General features: G+C 42.2%; 1 protein-coding gene across 1 annotated transcript; it reads right to left on the reverse strand.

Annotated features, from left to right (window-relative positions):
- Window positions 1-1,342: 1,342 nt before the first annotated feature.
- On the reverse strand, window positions 1,343-7,486 carry LOC138967253 (osteocalcin 2-like). Its single transcript, XM_070339775.1, has 2 exons — window positions 3,085-7,486; window positions 1,343-2,879 (listed from the first exon to the last, which is right to left on the reverse strand). Exon 1 carries the CDS (start codon window positions 7,060-7,062, stop codon window positions 6,271-6,273), a length of 792 nt encoding a protein of 263 aa, XP_070195876.1. The 5' UTR covers window positions 7,063-7,486; the 3' UTR covers window positions 1,343-2,879; window positions 3,085-6,270.
- Window positions 7,487-20,672: the final 13,186 nt, after the last annotated feature.

Below are 20,672 nucleotides of genomic sequence, written 5' to 3' on the forward strand. Positions count from 1 at the left end.
GCCGCGCTACTCTATTTATTCTTATCGTGTGTGTGTGTGTGAGTTTTTCCCTGGTGTGCGTGAGTTAGTTTGTCTGTGTGTGCGAGCGTGTGTGAGTTCGTGCTTGCGCACTTTTTTGTGTGCGTTCTAGTGCGTACATGTATGCGTGCACGTGTATGCGTACGTGTGTGTGTGTGTGTGTGTGTGTGTGTGTGTGTGTGTGTGTGAGAGTTTTTCCCTGGTGTGCGTGAGTTAGTTTGTCTGTGTGTGCGAGCGTGTGTGAGTTCGTGCTTGCGCACTTTTTTGTGTGCGTTCTAGTGCGTACATGTATGCGTGCACGTGTATGCGTACGTGTGTGTGTGTGTGTCTGTCTGTCTGTCTGTCTGTCTGTCTGTTTGTGTCTGTCTGTCTGTATCTGTGTGTGTGTGTCAGCAAATAGGCATGAATCACTGTCTCAGATAAATTCGCATTTCGGTCAGCATACGCATTTCTGCGAGAGATTTGGGAAAGTGCGATTCCATCTGTGAGACGACCGTTGGAAATCGGTCTTTTCATCAAATATTTATCCGCATAGGCCCGACCCTCTGCTTGCATGCCCTGCTGGTGTGATGTTTGATTGGAACGACTACTCTTACTATACTGTCGTTGCTGCTGCGCAGATTTTTATAAGATTTTGTTTGTGGTGGTTGTTGTTGAAATTGAATTGAAATGATGGGATGGGACTGGGGGTTGTGAACGTGTTTATTCGTTTGCTTGCATGCTTGTATAATCGTTCGGGTTTTTCTTTTTCTGTGAATATATATATATATATATATATATATGTGTGTGTGTGTGTGTGTGTGTGTGTGTGTGTTTCGTTTCTTTTTGTGTTTGTTGTTTTTGTTGTGTTGTGTGTGTTTGTTTGTGTGTGTGTGTGTGTGTGTGTGATCCGTTTAAAAAAAAAGTATTTGTGTGTGTGTGTGTGTGTTTGTTGTCGTTGTTTGCGGTGGTGATGGTGGTAGTGTTTCTGTTGCTGTTGTTGGTGTACGTTTTTAGCCAGTGTGAGTTTCCCTGAACTTGTACACACACACACATATGAAACCATACACACGTTCAAACACACGAGCGCAAGCACACACACACACACACACACACACACACACACACACACACACACACACACACACACACACACACACACACACATGTTCACACACACACACACACACACACATGTTCACACACACACACACACACACACACACACACATGTTCACACACACACACACACACACACGAGCATTCACACACACATGCACACACGCGTGCGCAGTCAGAGAGAAGGAAAGGTGGACAGATTATTCACCAAACACGTACACATCTATTTGAATTTCTTTGTTTTTATTCATTGTAATCATTGCATGACTGTTTATGCACAAACATTTCAAGCATCACATAGTAATTATTTTCGATCATTTTTTTTCAAATCATTTTTATCACACATGTTTATCCGTGGAACATTCAAGGCATTGGTTTAAAAGTAATAAGTAAAATAAACAGTCTTGTCGAAATCATTCACACATCGACAAAAACAAAACAACAATGCTCACAATCGTCAAATATACATTTCGCGTAAATAGATTATTACACTAGCTGTGATTTTCTATATCATGTCAACATGTTTATATTAACTCGAAAGGCGTTGATTTTCATCAGAGTTAATGCCATTGTTCAATCATCACTAGCACAAGGATATCTTGAACCCCCTCCGCCCCCCCCCCCCCCCCAAACACACACACAAAGGCAAAACCCACGGCACAGTCAAACCATGTTTGCCTGCTCAAAAGTAAACAGCCGTGCTGTGGTCTTCATACAGAACATTGCAAATAATAATCATGTAACTTCTGGGATAAACTCATGACTAGTTGAAGAAATATGACAAGACAAAACTCAGTGGTGTTTCAAACATCCGGGACAAGACAAATAAAGAAAAGGCAAAAAACAAACAAACAAAAAACAACAGTAGTAAAGGAAACAACGAAACCTTACGGAGAAACAAACAAATAAGTCCCCTTTTCAATTACTTTTGAAAATGTACTGACATTCATCTACCTGTCCATCCACCAGTCTCCCTCTTTCTTTTTCTCTGTCTCTCTCTCTCTCTGTCTCTCTGTCTTTCTCTCTCTCTCTCTCTCTCTCTCTCTCTCTCTCTCTCTCTCTCTCTCTCTCTCTCTCTCTCTCTCTCTCTCTCTCTCTCTCTCAATCTCAAAGCGAGCAAAGCAGACCCAACCATGGAATTTTCACAGAGTGCGAGTCATTCCTGAGTCGCGGAAAACCCACAGCGGGTGCTTGCTACACTTTAGAGTTCACACACATACACGCATTTCCTCATCACTAATTAAGGACTAATCAGCTTCCTCAAAATCGATTTGATTGGGACTTTGGGGGGAGAGAAATGGTCAGCCTGGGTCTACTCATTGACGGTTTGGGCTGGTCGCTTCATCAACTTTATCATCATCGATCGATTTTATTGGGAATAGGGGGAGATACATTTGACGTCTCGATACTGACTACAAAGTATATGATGCCAGGGTATTCTGACTCATTAATCGAACTCGTTGATGAGTCATATCAGCCTCTGACGCAGAAGACGGGGTGTTACCATAAGGTGGGCAGACATAGGGTTAAGGGATAGGGCTATCGGGGTGGACGGGTAGTATCTGGCTACAAGGGATAACGAATGACCAAACCTATAAAGCGAAGTTTCAGTATTAGGGACACACCAAGCCTAAGTCAAACACTGCAGCTGTAAATCAAGTAACGACGATATCCACCAGCATAAGATAAAAGCCCTCCTTAACAAAAATCAAAGGCTGACTGACTCACGTGGGCAGACTTTTATTGGACTCCTTCTTTACGACCTTTAAGTCTCTCAGCACACAGTGGGACCCTTCTTTACGACCTTTGAGTCTCTCAGCACACAGTGGGACCCTTCTTTACGACCTTTAAGTCTCTCAGCACACAGTGGGACCCTTCTTTACGACCTTTAAGTCTCTCAGCACACAGTGGGACCCTTCTTTACGACCTTTAAGTCTCTCAGCACACAGTGGGACCCTTCTTTACGACCTTTAAGTCTCTCAGCACACAGTGGGACCCTTCTTTACGACCTTAATTCTCTCAGCAAAATGACACTGACAACACAGTGGAACCCTTATTCCAAGGCTTAAAAACATCCAAAAGAAATCGGGTCTAAAATGGAAAGAGCCTTGAAATGGCGGTAAATTTACAGAGGTTTTGAACAGAAAATCGTCCCAAAAAGCAAGGTGTTAGAACAAGGGGAAGTCTAAACTTGAGGGGGGGGGGGGGGGGGGGGTTGAGGGCCGGGGGCTAGTCTAATAGGGACTTTCCACTGTATACCGCACTACTTGGCACCGGACAAATTCGGTCAGGGGCGAGACCGCGATAAAAACCGCGCCTGATCTGAAGCTTGTGTCAATATTTTGTACGGTCCACGTTTGATTAACAGTCTCGGTGACAACAATACTGTGTCGGAAACTATGGAACATGCTAACCACGTGCAGCCGAATAGCGGGGAGGGGTGCATTGACGCATAATATTCCTATATATTAGCTACAAGGGCGGGCAGAATTTCTCAATCGGTTCTTGATATATGGGGTAGCTTAATGGTTCGATTTCTGCGCCTAGATTCGTTCCTCCGAAGGGTGTGTGTGTGTAAGAGTCAGTTAATTCGATTCAGTTGTACATGGCGCTGGGTAGGTGTGTGGGAAAGTGGGGTAGGTGTCGCCTATCGCCTTACTATACATGTAGTAAGGCTTAGGAGACCTCCACCCCACCCCACCCCAACCATGTCGAGTCACGTGTTTGTGGTTCAGCGAGACAAACACAGGCAAGATCTTGGCAAGGTGTCAATTACCCAGGCACAGAAAGTGACACAACACTTCCTACCACAGATTCCTTTCCCTCGATCTCTGCAAAACCCACAAACAATTAACACACGCTTATGTGGTTACTGCAGGCACCTGAGTTAATGATACATCTGGCAGTGTTTGCTTCCAAGGGATTATCATAACGACGCAATAACACACAGAATAGGCTACCCAAACCTTCGAGAAATAGCAAGGTCTTGGCAAATACTCAATCGCCAGCCAATCCGTTTGTTTTGCTCTCTGGGGCCAGCCAATCCGTTTGTTTTGCTCTCCGGGGCCAGCCAGATAAGAGGGTAGAATCTGGGTTCTCGAAAAAGCTACAGCAAACTTTCTTTCTTTCTTTCTTTCTTTGTTGTTTAACGTCGTTTTCAACCACGAAGGGTTATATCGCGACGGGGAAAGGGGGAAGATGGGATAGAGCCACTTGTCAATTGTTTCTTGTTCACAAAAGCACTAATCAAAAATTTGCTCCAGGGGCTTGCAACGTAGTACAATATATGAGCTTACTGGGAGAATGCAAGTTTCCAGTACAAAGGACTTAACATTTCTTACATACTGCTTGACTAAAATCTTTACAAAAATAGACTATATTCTATACAAGAAACATTTAACAAGAGTAAAAGGAGAAACAGAATCCGTCAGTCGCCTCTTTCGACATGCTGGGGAGCATCGGGTAAATTCTTCCCCCTAACCCGCGTGGGGGGCTACAGCAAACGGGTGACTGCAGACAGAAAATAACTCCTTAACAGTGCCTTTTCTATTGGCAGGTAAGAAATATCGGTGGAGCCTAACTGCACAATCGAAAAGGTTACGGCGTCACAATGAAATCGAGTATAGATTAACTATACTCCAGCCTTTGCGTTTGGGAAGAGCTTACACCTTACTGCTATACTGCCTGACTGTTGCGACAATGGATGACCCACTTAATCTTGTTCGAACCGCTTCTGAGCGTTACAATTTATGCGTGCACATGTACACGCAATCTTAACCTCTTTTTTCTAATGCTTGACAAATTAACCTGTTCTTTCGGGTGGGTTAAATATCGAAATCGAAGAGAAAGAATTAGACAAATTTGTTTTGCAAGAGAATGTTAAGTAAACCACGCATTGTGAACAGCATGACATACTTCTGATGTAATTATACCTGGTATGACAACAACAAAAACAAAAATGTAAAAGAACAGCTCGTTACAATTACTTCTCTTATACCTGCGTAAATTGGATTTACAAATGTACACACATGTTGCACAAAGCAATGATTATACTTTGATTATTGCAAAGGCCCAACAATAAAAACATACAAAAGCACCCTAAACGTTACTATGGAATCATTGCGGTAGAAAACACACGATCAAGCAAAATTCAATTCAAATCAATTCAATTCAATATCACATATTTCAATCATTAGGCAAGGCAGATTGTAGCAATCACGAATTCAAACTTCTTCCTTCATTCAGTCTCTCTCTCTCTCTCTCTCTCTCTCTCTCTCTCTCTCTCTCTCTCTCTCTCTCTCTCTCTCTCTCTCTCTCTCTCTCTCTCTCTCTCTCTCTCTCTCTCTCTCTCTCTCTCGCTCTGTAAAAACAAACATGACAATTTGCACTCAGTATGTTGGTGATGTACAAATTCATTTGTTTTCTCATTACAGTTTGATCTGACCATGGCTTGACACAGATAACCGTACCTCAGAAAATTACAGTGACACAATACTTATGCTTAGGTCTGTTCGGTCTCATTTTTTTTGCTTGGCAGCACCAACATTTTTTTTTAAATGTGTGGTATACTTCTTGTCAAAGCAAATCAGTTCATTAGATTCTTTGACGACAGGAAGGCTAAGCTGCCCTCGGCATAGTCACAAATAAAAAGTCAGACATTGAAAGCTGCCAGAATTCGGTGAATGCTCGCACCTCTACAGACTCTCAAGATACAAAGAAACAAAAAACAATCAGAAAGAGTCAGGCATCATAGTGTATACTCACATTATGGCAGCTGCACGCTGTCTGCGTGAACTGTGCAGAAAAACTGGCACCAACGAAATCGGTAAAAAAAGAATCATGTCCTGAAGGCTGTCCATTAATTGAGCCAAGTTGACTTCGCGAAGTCTTTTTACAGACAGATTCAGTGCCAAAGCTTCGTAAAGTCGACTTCGCCCGATTGATATCAGGCTTTACGCACCAAGCTGTAGTAGCTTTTCCTCACAGTTTTTGTTCCAATGTATGTCGTCATCTGCCACGATAGTTCAACAGGCTGTCATGCCACGAGAGTTGAACAGGCTGTCATGACACGAGAGTTCAACATAGCTGTCATGACACGAGAGTTCAACAGGTTGTCACGACACGAGAGTCCAACAGGTGGTCATTGGGTCATTCTCAATGTCGCCCGGTCAGTCTGCGAAGGATGGAGCGGGAGGGGGAGGGGGTCCGGGTCTCCTCCTTCTCCCCCTTGGCCAGGCGGGGTCTAATGAGTCGCACGGACACCAGCTGGGCAACGCCGGCCTGGTCAACCCACTGGACGTGCTTGGAGCTCCGGACACACGGCACGGACATTCTCCTCTTGACCTCAGCCGCCAGTGAACCAGCAGCGTCTGAGGACGACGATGAGGAGGAAGACGAAGACAATTCAGCAGCGGAGAAGGAAGCGGACTTCTTCACCACTTTCGACGACTTAAGCGAAGAAGAAGAAGAAGAAGAAGAGGATGCCGATGATGTTGATGATGATGATGTCTTTTTGTCTTTTGGTCTGGCGCCGCCTCTGGAACCTGCAGTCTCCTGAACCTCGCCCAGCTGTTTCATGGCGCGCTGGAACGTCTCTGACGCCTCGGGGATGGAGGAGGATGGGGGTGAGGGGGAAGAGGAGGGGGAGCGAGTCGAGCTGGTGCTGGTGCTGGTACTGGTGGTGCCACAGCGAGGGCTGCTCAGACGGATGTGAGCCCAGTCCGCCTCAGTCTCCGAGCTGTTGAACATCCCGTAGAAGGGCTCAGGGTCTTCAAGGCAGAGGTTTACATCGAGGAGGCGTTTGCTGGAGGTTGAAGACGAGGAGGTCTTTGAGGTCGTCTCGGTCTTGGCTGAGACAGGTGACCTTTGTGTGGTTGTGTTGTTGTTGTTGGTGGTGCTGGCGGTGTTGTCGCTGCAGCGGCTGAGGGTATCACAAGTAGGAGCCATTGTGGTTGACAGCAACGCAATTGTTACTGCACGGAGGTTGAGTCGAGTTGTTGGGATCTTCAAGACCCGTCAAGGCTTGCTGATAATTTGAGTCTCCCTTGTTTGAAAAAATCTTCAAATGAAGAAGTTGTCTCGCTGAAAATCACCAATGGAATCAGTGTCACTTGGTTTCTTCAGATATTTAATTTTTTCCCTAGCTAAGTTCTCAGTGTAAACTTTAGCTCGATAAAAGTCTCAGAACTGATATGGAAATAAAACTGTGGGTTTTTTTCTTCCCAGAAAAGTAGTTTTTCCAAAGTCCAAAGAAGTAATCACCAGCGGAATACAAAAGCACAAAGCAAAAGTGCAAGAAGAAGTTCTGTCTTCGCGCTGTTCAATACAACTCGTCTGCTGTCGCAGTGTGTGTAATCAACAAGCGGGCAGCGCCGTGGATTATATAGCCCCCGAGACCTGATCGATTTCACCAGCCAGCCAGTGACGAGAGTTGACCGAGTCGATTGCCTGTCGCGTCAGTTTCACAACCACGCGGTGGGAACGGTTTACGCACGGGCTTGCAGAGGACTGTGATGGTGGTGGTGGTGATGGTGGTGGTGGTGTCTTGGTGTATGCGACAGCGCTTGGAAAAAAGGAACATAAGTCGTGCAACACATTTTCGAGTTATCAGTTGAAAAGTTACTGATTTTATTAAGACAAAAAATCTAGATTTTTATTTCATTTGTATATTGAGCTTTCTGGTCTCTACATGGTCCAATGTAAATAGATACAAAAATGTTTTGCGAAATTACAAAAACAGAATACCAAGTTATTTTTGTTACAACTTTGTATCCATATCAACAGTTTCTGGGTGTAAATCCAATACTTTTGGAGTCTTTAAAATCCGAGAAACCTGGGTGCTGAGAATTAAACCCTTAGGTTCTTTTTCTTACAAAATAATGTATATATCCATATTCACAATTCATGCGTATAAATCTAATACATTTTGAGTCTTTGAAATACGAGAAACCTGGGTGACAGGCCTTAAGGTAATAATTCAGAAGCTTGTAACTAAAACGATAAAATGAGTCTGTTTCTGCATATTACTAATCCTCATGTACTCTAGTCCCTGACATGAAAAAACTCCCGTAAAAAAAAACAAGTCGCGTAAGGCGAAATTACAACATTTAGTCAAGCTGTCGAACTAACAGAATGAAACTTAACTCACCGCATTTTTACAGCAAGAGCGTATACTCGCAGCATCGTCAGTCCACCGCTCGATGCACAGGCAGTGAAATTGACAAGAAGAGCGGGGTAATAGTTGCGCTGAGAAGGATAGCACGCTTTTCTTTATCTCTATTCTTTTTAACTTTCTGAGCGTGTTTTTAATCCAAACATATCACATCTATATGTTTTTGGAATCAGGAACCCACAAGGAATAAGATGAAATTGTTTTTAAGTCGATTTCGGAAATTTTATTTTAATAATAATTTTTATATTATTAATTTTCAGAGCTTGTTTTTAATCCGAATATATAATATTTATATGTTTTTGGAATCAGAAAATGATGAAGAATAAGATAAACGTAAATTTGGATCGTTTTAAAAACAATTTTTATTTTTACAATTTTCAGATTTTTAATGACCAAAGTCATCAATTAATTTTTAAGCCACCAAGCTGAAATGCAATACCGAAGTCCGGCCTTCGTCGAAGATTGCTGGGCCAAAATTTCAATCAATTTGATTGAAAAATGAGGGTGTGACAGTGCCGCCTCAACTTTTACAAAAAGCCGGATATGACGTCATCAAAGGTATTTATCGAAAAAAAGAAAAAAAATTTCCGGGGATATCATTCCCAGGAACTCTCATGTCAAATTTCATAAAGATCGGTCCAGTAGTTTAGTCTGAATTGCTCTACACACACACACACACACAGACACACACACACACACACACACACACACACACACACACACACACACACACACACACACACACACACACATACACCACAACCCTCGTCTCGATTCCCCCCTCTACGTTAAAACATTTAGTCAAAACTTGACTAAATGTAAAAAGGAACAACAAAAAAGAAAGAAGCAATATGTCCCCTTTTGTCATGAGCTGGCTTTACCTCCCAAGTGCCGGGAGGTGGTTGGAAGTGACGTAAACCATGCACTCACGATGATGAAAGTCAGGGAGGTGCCTACATCATGGCTAGGAGGTGATTGTTGTTGTATGTGAGTGTGTTTGTTCGTCACAAGCAGAATGTACACTGGGGGGGGGCACACATGAGATGAGGGGGGGGGGGGGGAGCGGCAGAAGATACCGTTTGGATTCCTTTTTGTTCCCTTGTGTGTGATTTTCATGTATGGGGTGCACTTAGGGGGACTCGAAAGGGGTGACAAAGGTGTGGGGGTCTTGGGGGGGTGGGGGGGGGTGGGAGTGAGGGAATTGGGGGGGGAGGTGGTGGTGGACGCCGAGAAGAAACCGTTAGGAATCCGTATTGTTTTCTTCATCATTGTGTACATGGATAGCTTTGTGTTTGCTCAGTGTTTGTCACACGCATGGGGTACACGTTCTTCATTATTACATGCATCATGCTAGGACGCATGTGTGGTTGTTGGTGGTGTTTCCGTGTGGTTGTTTTTCATACATGGGGTGCACTTGGGGGATACGGATGAGGTGGCACAACGTGTGTGGTGATGGGAGGGATTAAGGGGTGGGGTTATTGTGGTGTTCCGGTTGTTGTTTTTGTTAATCTTGATGGTGGTCGCGGTCGTGGTGGTCGCGGTTGTGGTGGTCGTGGTTGTGGTGGTCGCGGTTGTGATGGTCGCGGTTGGGGTGGTCGCGGTTGGGGAGGTCGCGGTTGTGGTGGTCTCGGTTGTGGTGGTCGCGGTTGGCGTGGTCGCGGTAATGGTGGTCGCGGTTGTGGTGGTGCTGTTTCTACGTTCGCCCTTACATTTACAGGTGAAGTCTTTGAGAAGTAAATCATTTCTACATTATACCATTGCTGGGAAATTTGGGTCACTTCCTGCCAATTAAAATTCAAGTCCACAAACAAACAAACAAACAAACACACACCTGCAGTCCCTTGTTCCATTTTTGAAACAAACAAATAAACAAACAAACAGTTGAACGTCACCATTTAGGCCAAAAAAAAAAAATTGTCTGTTTCTGGTAACATGGCTAAAAAAAATAGGGTCGGTAGGTCGGGATTTTTTTTTTTTTTTTTTTTTTTTTTTTTTTTTAACCCCAAATGTAGACCAATAAAACTAACTTTAAAAATCGCGCAAAGAGACTGGATTCACTATACATAGAGACAAGACACTCAACACATTTACAAATCGTCAGCGGACTTTCGTTTTCACACGTTTTTATATTTAGTCAAGTTTTGACTAAATATTTTAACATCGAGGGGGAATCGAAACGAGGGTCGTGGTGTATGTGCGTGTGTGTGTGTGTCTGTGTGTGTGTGTGTGTAGAGCGATTCAGACTAAACTACTGGACCGATCTTTATGAAATTTGACATGAGAGTTCCTGGGTATGAAATCCCCGAACGTTTTTTTCATTTTTTTGATAAATGTCTTTGATGACGTCATATCCGGCTTTTCGTGAAAGTTGAGGCGGCACTGTCACGCCCTCATTTTTCAACCAAATTGGTTGAAATTTTGGTCAAGTAATCTTCGACGAAGCCCGGGGTTCGGTATTGCATTTCAGCTTGGTGGCTTAAAAATTAATTAATGACTTTGGTCATTAAAAATCTGAAAATTGTAAAAAAAAATAAAAATTTATAAAACGATCCAAATTTACGTTTATCTTATTCTCCATCAATTGCTGATTCCAAAAACATATAAATATGTTATATTCGGATTAAAAACAAGCTCTGAAAATTAAATATATAAAAATCATTATCAAAATTTTTTTTTCGAAATCAATTCAAAAACACTTTCATCTTATTCCTTGTCGGTTCCTGATTCCAAAAATATATAGATATGATATGTTTGGATTAAAAACACGCTCAGAAAGTTAAAACGAAGAGAGGTACAGAAAAGCGTGCTATCCTTCTTAGCGCAACGAATACCCCGCTCTTCTTGTCAATTCCACGTGCACTGCCTTTGCCACGGGCGGTGGAGTGACGATGCTACGAGTATACGGTCTTGCTGCGTTGCGTTGCGTTCAGTTGCATTCTGTGAGTTCGACAGCTACTTGACTAAATATTGTATTTTCGCCTTACGCGACTTGTTGTTGTTCATTTTCTCACCCTGTCCTTTACCACCAAAAATAAATAAAAAAATTTGAGTTTGGAAAAAAAAGTTTAGGGTCGGCGCCGAAATTTAGGGTCGGTCGGGTGACCAGAAACAGACAATTTTTTTTTTTTGGCCTTACAGTGAAAAATGAGACCTCAAAGCTCGCTCGTTGTCAAAAACAAGGAACAGCGAAACTCCCACAACCCAGAGCTCAGGCAGCCGCTAAAAAAACAGGTTCTCTGTACGCGCACACCCCCGCCGTGGGCGACAACTCACGATGGCGTGAATAAGGAACCGTGCGACCAAAAAAGCTTACCCCATTCATGAGAGATTTACACACCCATTACACCCCTGGCTTACCGAAGTCTGGAACCCTGCCAGGAGACACTGCCTGGTACCGATGTACGGGTAGAGTCTGTACAGGGGAACATCCAAATTAAGACCGTGTAAAGTCTGAGAAAATCAGGTCTCGACAAGTCGCGTGAGGCGAAAATACAACATTTTGTCAAGCTGTCGAACTCACAGAATGAAACTGAACGCAATGCAATTTTTCAGCACGACCGTATACTCGTAGCATCGTCAGTCCACCGCTCATGGCAAAGGCAGTGAAATTGACAAGAAGAGCGGGGTAGTAGTTGCGCTGAGAAGGATAGCACGCTTTTCTGTACCTCTCTTCGTTTTAACTTTCTGAGCGTGTTTTTAATCCAAACATATCATATCTATATGTTTTTGGAATCAGGAACCGACAAGGAATAAGATGAAAGTGTTTTTAAATTGATTTCGAAAATTTAATTTTGATCATAATTTTTATATTTTTAATTTTCAGAGCTTGTTTTTAATCCAAATATAACATATTTATATGTTTTTGGAATCAGAAAATGACGAAGAATAAGATGAACGTAAATTTGGATCGTTTTATAAAAACAATTTTTTTTTCTATTTTCAGATTTTTAATGACAAAAGTCATTAATTAATTTTTAAGCCACCAAGCTGAAATGCAATACCGAAGTCTGGCCTTCGTCGAAGATTGCTTGGCCAAAATTTCAATCAATTTTATTGAAAAATGAGGGTGTGACAGTGCCGCCTCAACTTTTACAAAAAGCCGGATATGACGTCATCAAAGGTATTTATTGAAAAAAAGAAAAAAATGTCCGGGGATATCATTCCCAGGAACTCTCATGTAAAATTTCATAAAGATCGGTCCAGTAGTTTGGTCTGAATCGCTCTACACACACACACGCACCCTCGTCTCGATTCCCCCTCTATGTTAAAACATTTAGTCAAAACTTTAACACCTGATTTTCTTGAGGTCTTGAAAGGCTGAGAGGGAGGTGGGGGGGTACTATAGTACGTTTGACCTGATGCCATGCAAAAGTAGATTGGGTCAGGCCAGTTCTTGTCTGCTGTAATGTGTAGGGGGTTACCGCAATCCTAGTCGAGTTATGTCAGTGACAGTTTGTGTAACGCTGCGGCTGTGACGTCAATCGTGACTGAAGCTTTTTAAAATTAATTTTTTTTTTTAAACATTTTTATTATTAATATTATTTTTTTAGTTACATAGAATATAAGGACAACTTTCACATTGGACACATACCATACATGCAACCCTCACTTTTGAGACCCCCAGAAAGGTGACCGAAGCGGGTCTTAACCGTGGAGAGAGTCTTAAAAGGCAGGTAAATTTGCATACGTTATGAACTGAAATTCTATATAACAAAGAAAATAACATTTTAAAATGTACACACAACTATATATGGTCCTAAATATAGTTATAGGGGGGGGGGGGGGGGGGGAGGAGGTCGTGACAATTAGGGGAGTCTAAATGAGATACGATAGGAAACTATGGTGGTCGACTTCTGTCTGTAACTGAGTCAGAAAACTGTACCAGTATCTTTCTATAACTAGGTTAGGCAACTGGAGCACCCCGACCCCTCCCTCCTCTTTATATTTAGTCAAGTTTTGACTAAATGTTTTAACATAGAGGGGGAATCGAGACGAGGGTCGTGGTGTATGTGTGTGTGTGTGTGTGTGTGTGTGTGTCTGTGTGTCTGTGTGTCTGTGTGTGTCTGTGCGTGTGTGTGTGTGCAGAGCGATTCAGAGTAAACTACTGGACCGATCTTTATGAACTTTTACATGAGAGTTCCTGGGTATGATATCACCAGACATTTTTTCCTTTTTTCGATAAATGTTTTTAATGACAAAATCTAACTCTGAGCAGGAAGAAGCCAGGGTGTTGAATGTAGAAGTATTCGAGTGAACAGATTCATTCTTATTCCATGTAAAAGCCTGGCAAGATCTAGGATGGTGAGCCAAGGGAAGAATAACTGTATGTGCCTTTAAAATAATTCCAGTAAATTAGTAATGATTTCATTTTATCTTGAATTTTTGTTTTACTTTCCTGTACTGCAATAGTTCATTCACACTGTGTAATTTACTTTAAGAATAGTGGCAACAGATTTGAGAAGAGAAAGAGAACTAAAACCAAGCTTTATGTACCATTTTGTATAAATAGTACATATTGTATACCATGCAAGGATACATACAGATGTAAGAATTTATTTTATACAAAGCCGTAATGTCTTTGTGTCAATAAACTTGCATCTCCTGCCACTACTCTCAGATTCAGGTGTAACAAGTGTTGACATAGCTGAATGTATCTACATGTATCTAGATTGTAAGTGCATCTAATGTGAAACACAGATAGACTCTTTACAACACAAAGTACAAAAGTCTGCCAAAAACATCTACACAGCTTCAAACTACCATCACCAGTGCCAATTTATATCATAAATCAATTTTACAATAACAATTTAATAGGCACAAGCAGGTATAGTACTTGGTACGTAGTGGTACAGAAATGTGTAACTTACTCTTCAGGGTAGTCTGTAAAGCAGCATGCCCACTCGGTCTGAATCCTCTCCAGAATCCATATATCTGAAGGCAAGAGCTGTATGAACACTTCACCACACATCACCTCTGGTTTCTTAGGAGGCCTGAAAAAACCCACCATAAAATAGTGGTGTCACTTCGTTGTTCAGATCACCATAAAATAATTAATTAACAATAAATAATAACTGTATTATAATTAAACCACTCGCACATTGATTCTTTTATCCCCTCTTTCGTCAGTCCACCGCGCACGGCAAAGGCAGTGAAATTGACAAGATGAGCGGAGTAGTACTTGCGCTGAGAAGGATAGCACGCTTTTCTGTACCTCTCTTCGTTTTAACTTTCTGAGCGTGTTTTTAATCCAAACATATCATATCTATATGTTTTTGGAATCAGGAACCGACAAGGAATAAGATGAAGGTGTTTTTGAATTGATTTCGACAATTTAATATTGATAATAATTTTTATATTTTTAATTTTCAGAGCTTGTTTTTAATCCAAATATAACATATTTATATATTTTTGGAATCAGAAAATGATAAAGAATAAGATGTACGTAAATGTGGATCGTTTTATAATTTTTAATTTTTTTTTTACAATTTTCAGATTTTTAATGACCAAACTCACTCATTAGTTTTTAAGCCACCAACCTGAAATGCAATACCAAACCCCGGCCTTCGTCGAAGATTACTTGACCAAAATTTCAACCAATTTGGTTGAAAAATGAGAGCGTGACAGTGCCGCCTCAACTTTCACGAAAAGCCGGATATGACGTCATCAAAGACATTTATTGAAAAAAATGAAAAAAACGTATGGGGATTTCATACCCAGGAACTCTCATGTCAAATTTCATAAAGATCGGTCCAGTAGTTTAGTCTGAATCGCTCTACACACACACACAGACAGACAGACAGACAGACAGACACACACACACACACACACACACACACACACACACACACACACACCACGACCCTCGTCTCGATTCCCCCCTCTACGTTAAAATATTTAGTCAAAACTTGACTAAATATAAAAAAGAAAACAAAAAGTACAGCTCTGGTTGTTCGGCTTCTTTAATTCCTTCAAGGCAATCTCCTTTTTTGAGGGTATTGCTCTTCTTCGGATCTTCTTGTTTAAGGCTTCCCATGCGCTTGCAAAAAGGCTGAAATGATTCCGTTCAGAATCTGTTCACATACTTCTTTCAGTTCACTTACTTCCCAAGAAATGTGTTTCCGTGTTACTGTCCTATCACTCTGCTCTCCTCAATTCTTCCACATATATTTTGGTGGTTTTTTTCTGCGTTATTGATGGAAAGCAAACTCAAAAACATGTTCTATCTTTTCCAGAAGCAGTGTTTGGAATTGACGGACGTAGCTCAGAAGAAGTCCTGCATCAATTTATGTCATGCAATCGACATTATCTCTTCGCAGGTTCGAATTCGGCCCGGGACGGACACGGGTCAACTTTATGTGCAGACCCAGAGACGGAAGCCATGTCCCACCCCCGTGTCACCACAATGACACGTAAAAGACCTCGGTCATTCTGCCATAAGTGCAGATGGCTGATACCACCTAAACACGCATACACTTGTGTGTCTCATCAAAAGCCCTGAGGGCGTAAAACTCGAATCATATAACCCATATCTTGTCCTTAAGAGGCGAAATATTTAGCCTGTAGGACATAAAGCATTCTCTCTTTCCTTTGGTTGGTTGTTTGGTTGGTTGGTTGGTGGGTTGGTTATTGTGGTTTTTACATTTAGTCAAGTTTTGACTAAATGTTTTAACATAGAGGGGGAATCGAGACGAGGGTCGTGGTGTGTGTGTGTGTGTGTGTGTGTGTGTGTGTGTGTGTGTTTGTGTGTGTGTCTGTGTGTCTGTGCGTGTGTGTGTGTCGAGCGATTCAGACCAAACTACTGGACCGATCTTTATGACATTTTACATGAGAGTTCCTGGGAGTGATATCCCCGGATTTTTTTCTTATTTTTTTCGATAAATACTTTTGATGACGTCATATCCGGCTTTTTGTAAAATTTGAGGCGGCACTGTCGCACCCTCATTTTTCAATCAAATTGATTCACATTTTTGTACAGCAATCTTCGACGAAGGCCGGACTTCGGTATTGCATTTTAGCTTGGTGGCTTAAAAATTAATTAATGACTTTGGTCATTAAAAATCTGAAAATTGTAATAATTTTGTTTTTAATATAAAACGATCCAAATATACGTTCATCTTATTCTACATCATTTCCTGATTCCAAAAACATATAAATATGTTATATTTGGATTAAAAACAAGCTCTAAAAATTAAAAATATAAAAATTATGATCAAAATTAAATTTCCGAAATCGATTTAAAAACAATTTCATCTTATTCCTTGTCGGTTCCTGATTCAAAAAACATATAGATATGATATGTTTGGATTAACAACACGCTCAGAAAGTTCAAACGAAGAGAGGTACAGAAAAGCGTGCTATGCAGCACAGCGAAACCACTACCGCGCTGAACAGGCTCGTCAGTTTCACTCCGTTATGCACAAGCGGCGGACTACGGTCATTGTGAAAAAAATGCAGTGCGTTCAGTTTCATTCTGTGAGTTCCACAGCTTGACTAAATGTAGTAATTTCGCCTTACGCGACTTGTTTTAACGTCCCTTTAACCTATATGGTTATCCGGGGCCGATACACGTTTGATCCTGGTGTGAAGAAAGTTGCTCCTTGAACAAATCCTTTTTTTCAAATCGGCTGATTGCACGCGCGCCGGTGTATTTGTGAGTTTAGTATTTCTGTGAGTTAAAAACTTGTGAACACGGGCTGTTTCCCAAAAATGAATTTGACTTTGATTTGACTTCCATCATACTATCCTGACATGAAGAAGGCAGTTTGTCGCTCGCCGAAATATTGATAAAGAAAGACCTAACCTCGTTACTGCTGTGTCCTCTTTTTGTTTAAATGTTTTACTTTAATTGTCAGAATGTTGAACAATGTATTGCCGCTGATCCAATGTTGCAATAATTGTTGTTGTTGTTGTTGTTGTTGTTGTTGTTGTTGTTGTTGTTGTAGCAGTGGTAGTAGTTGTTGTTGTATTCAAGTAAGATCAGCACCGCAGAATATTTCGCGCTGGAAAGAGCACGATCCCACAAAGAAACGGGTAGATTTCCCAGGGCAGCAACCCCCACCCCTCCCAAACCCTCCCATACCCCCCCCCCCCCCTCCCCGAAACTGAGAAGTTGTTGTTGTTTTGCAAGCGTGCGTGTTTTTCTTCGTCAGTGTTGTGTTTTGTGCAGGCAGAGGAATTCCCTCAACGCCGGAAACTTTTCGGAAAAAACAGGTTCTAAAAAAGTGTGTGTGCCATTTCACAGGACTTATAGATGAGGATTGCAGGAAGCGACAGCCAACGTCATCAAACTTGCGTCCAAAGCTGCCTTGTGGGAATATGGAATGATTGTCGGAGATGGCTTGGCCTGGTATCATTTGCGATTGATTACACTCCTGAGTTTGACAAAACGTGTTTCTGTCTGTCGGTGCATGTCTGTTTGTCTGTCTGTCTGTCTGTCTGTCTGTCTGACTATCTTTGTCTCCGTCTCTCTCTGTCTCATTGTTTCTGTCTGTCTCTGAGTCCCTGTCTGTCTGTCTCCCTCCCTCCCTCTCTCTCTCTCTCTATCTTTCTCTGTCTCTGCCTATCTCTGTCTCTCTCTCTGTCTCTCTCTCTCTCCCTCTCTGTGTGTGTGTCTCTCTCTCTCCCTCTCTCTCTCTCCCTCTCTCTCTCTCTCTCTCTCTCCCTCTTTCTCTGTCCCCCGCCCGCCCCCTCTCTCTCTTCCTTTCTCTCTCCCTCACCCACTACCCTTCCACCCCACCCGTGCCTGAGGGTCTAGGTCGCACAATCATCGCAAGCTGTCACACAACAGTCGTCTTTTGTCCTGAGTAGTCGGACCAATGATACCCCCATCCGCCAATTGTCCACAACATCTCATCTCATTTAATCTAATTTCACCTCACCTAGCCCAGAGAAGAATGACCTTCATCAGATCAAAGTCTCACACAGCTCGCACGTGCTTCATTGCAAGGACAGTGTCAAGGTCATGTCGGACTGTGTGGTGTTGGTGCACTTTTCATGAGTAATGCTGACTGTTTGCAAACTGATAACAAACATGTCGAGAAAATGTAGACATGAGCCGGCAGGCTGAAATCAATTTCTAACAGTCAGTGTATTCGAAATAACGGCTTTATTACCATGTAATTTTGACCAAAAGAAATTTCGAAGCAATCCCGCGAATTTGGCAGAACAGCCGCAATGGGAACTGGATCGCTTCTATCTGATTATGCCTGTCAGCCAAAGCATTCTCGTGACCCGGGTCAGCAAATCACTCATCTGACGTGATGAATATTAACAGGTGAAATGCGTTCACACAACAAGCTCACAAGATAAACCATGTTGAACATGCGTTTCAGTTGCTTCGATTTGAATTGTCCAACAGAGTGCGACAGATTCAGAACCCACTCCAGACAGAGGAATGAGTGTCCTTAGCGGATCGTCAGGATCATGCGATGTTGTCGTTGAATCATAAAATGTTTCTTTACTGTCGTTGAGTCATATTTACGTCATCAACAAGGAATCCGTAATACTGTTTTCTCGCTGAAGTTTCGCCGTACGGTAATTACAGCAACATAATTATACAGGTATTGTTTCTCAAGGCCGTTGTTATTTCTGTGTCAGGTGGGGCAAGGAAACACCCCTATGACACTCATAATTACAGCCATTTTTGGAGCAGTTTTTGTGTGTGAGTGCACTCTAAGAATCAGCTCAAAGTCTGACCTACAAGATACCCTTGATCAAACTAGATCGTAGGCTGACCTCAAAGCGATCAGATGGTCGTAAATCACAGGTCTTAATTCCCTTTTAGACAGAAGCAACTATCTGTCAGCAATCTGAAAGAGTTATCGCAGCATATGAACTGCCGCTGAAGGAAACACAACTAAACACCAGCGCAACTGTCTAGTGTCTTGGCCTTAATTGGCAGCAGTGTCGGAGAGAAAAAAAAATGCTGTCGATTTATTGTCTCACACAAAGGAAGACACACACCCACACACACTCGCACGCACGCATCCGCAGGCAGGCATGCCGGCACACACATACTCAGACACATACGCACGCACACACTCACGAACGTAAGCTCGCACGCACGCACGTACGTACGCACGCACACACACACACACACACACACACACACACTCACACATATATGCACGCACGCACGCACGCACGCACGGCGTACACACACAGACGCACACACACGCACACATAATACACACACCCACACACACACACACACACGTACGAGCACAATAACACTTCTCTTGATTTATCTTCAGCTAACAAGATATGACAGCATGCTGAAAACATGCTTCTGCCCTTAACTACAAACTAGCACTTGCCACAGCCACAAAGCAAGCACTTTTATCGTGCAGATCAAACGCTTTGTTTTGTTTTGCGGAGCCCAAAACTTTCCGTTTCCATCAATGAAGAATAGGGCACAAACTTGCCAGCCCAGTAATGACCAAGACCTTAACGCACTAGAAGTGGAAAGCAAAGAAGAAATCAGTAAATCCCTTGACCTACAATCTCGGCTCGACCCCATTAGGTGAGATGAATGGTGGTTATGGAAGTGTGACAAAAACACTCCATGCATAATAGACTGCCCAATCAAAGACCGAAAACCAACGTGTCCCTTGACCTAGATTCCGTGTTTGACCTAGAAAGGGAGAAACCCATTCTGCTAATCAGAGCATCCTGAACTCAGGTCAAAAATGAGTTACTTCCCTTCGGGTCTCATTCTATCCCTGACAGGATGCTTTGGTTTTCCTTCTCTGGAGAGGAAATCGATTTTTTACATATTTAGATCTTTTCGTAATGTGTTATGGATTAAAGCAGATTCGCGATCGTCGATAATGATTTTTTTATGGTGTTGTGTAATTTTTAAATTACAAAGGAATTGATATGTAAGACAGTTTCAAGCGAGCTATCTTTCGCGGATGTATATACTGTGCAAACAACTCTAAAGCGTCACGTGATAATCAACTTTGGCTTCGGTGCGCGCCGGTGCAGACGATTTTTTCTGTAACCAGTTGAGAGTGATGCAAACATATATCACGGTCTCCTTCCGACAGCAGTCTCAAAATTTTGACTTGTTTTGACCTTAAAACGATGTCTTTATCATAACTGTGAAGAACAGAACGGAGATCACTGTCGAAGTCGGCCAATCTGCAATCGTTTTCGTCTCGTGAACACTGATCTCAAATTTAGATCAATGCTCGCGAAAAACATATGGGAGATAACTCTGTATTCTTGTTTTCATAGATTCGCGCAATAATTTAGCATGCTGTCAGAGAGACACTGGCGATTGCCGTGGAGCGATGATTATCAGAATGCTAAGCAGAGCTGTTATCGAAGTTTAATAAAACATTCCAGATGTTCCGCAACGAGAGAGAAAGTAGAGTAAGACCTT

Source organism: Littorina saxatilis, linkage group LG5 (assembly GCF_037325665.1).
Source record: "Littorina saxatilis isolate snail1 linkage group LG5, US_GU_Lsax_2.0, whole genome shotgun sequence".
NCBI lineage: Eukaryota > Metazoa > Mollusca > Gastropoda > Littorinimorpha > Littorinidae > Littorina > Littorina saxatilis.

What these genes read in the sequence shown, in the direction of transcription:
- LOC138967253 (XM_070339775.1), bottom strand. Translation starts at nt 7,062, where the DNA reads ATGGCTCCTACTTGTGATACCCTCAGCCGCTGCAGCGACAACACCGCC.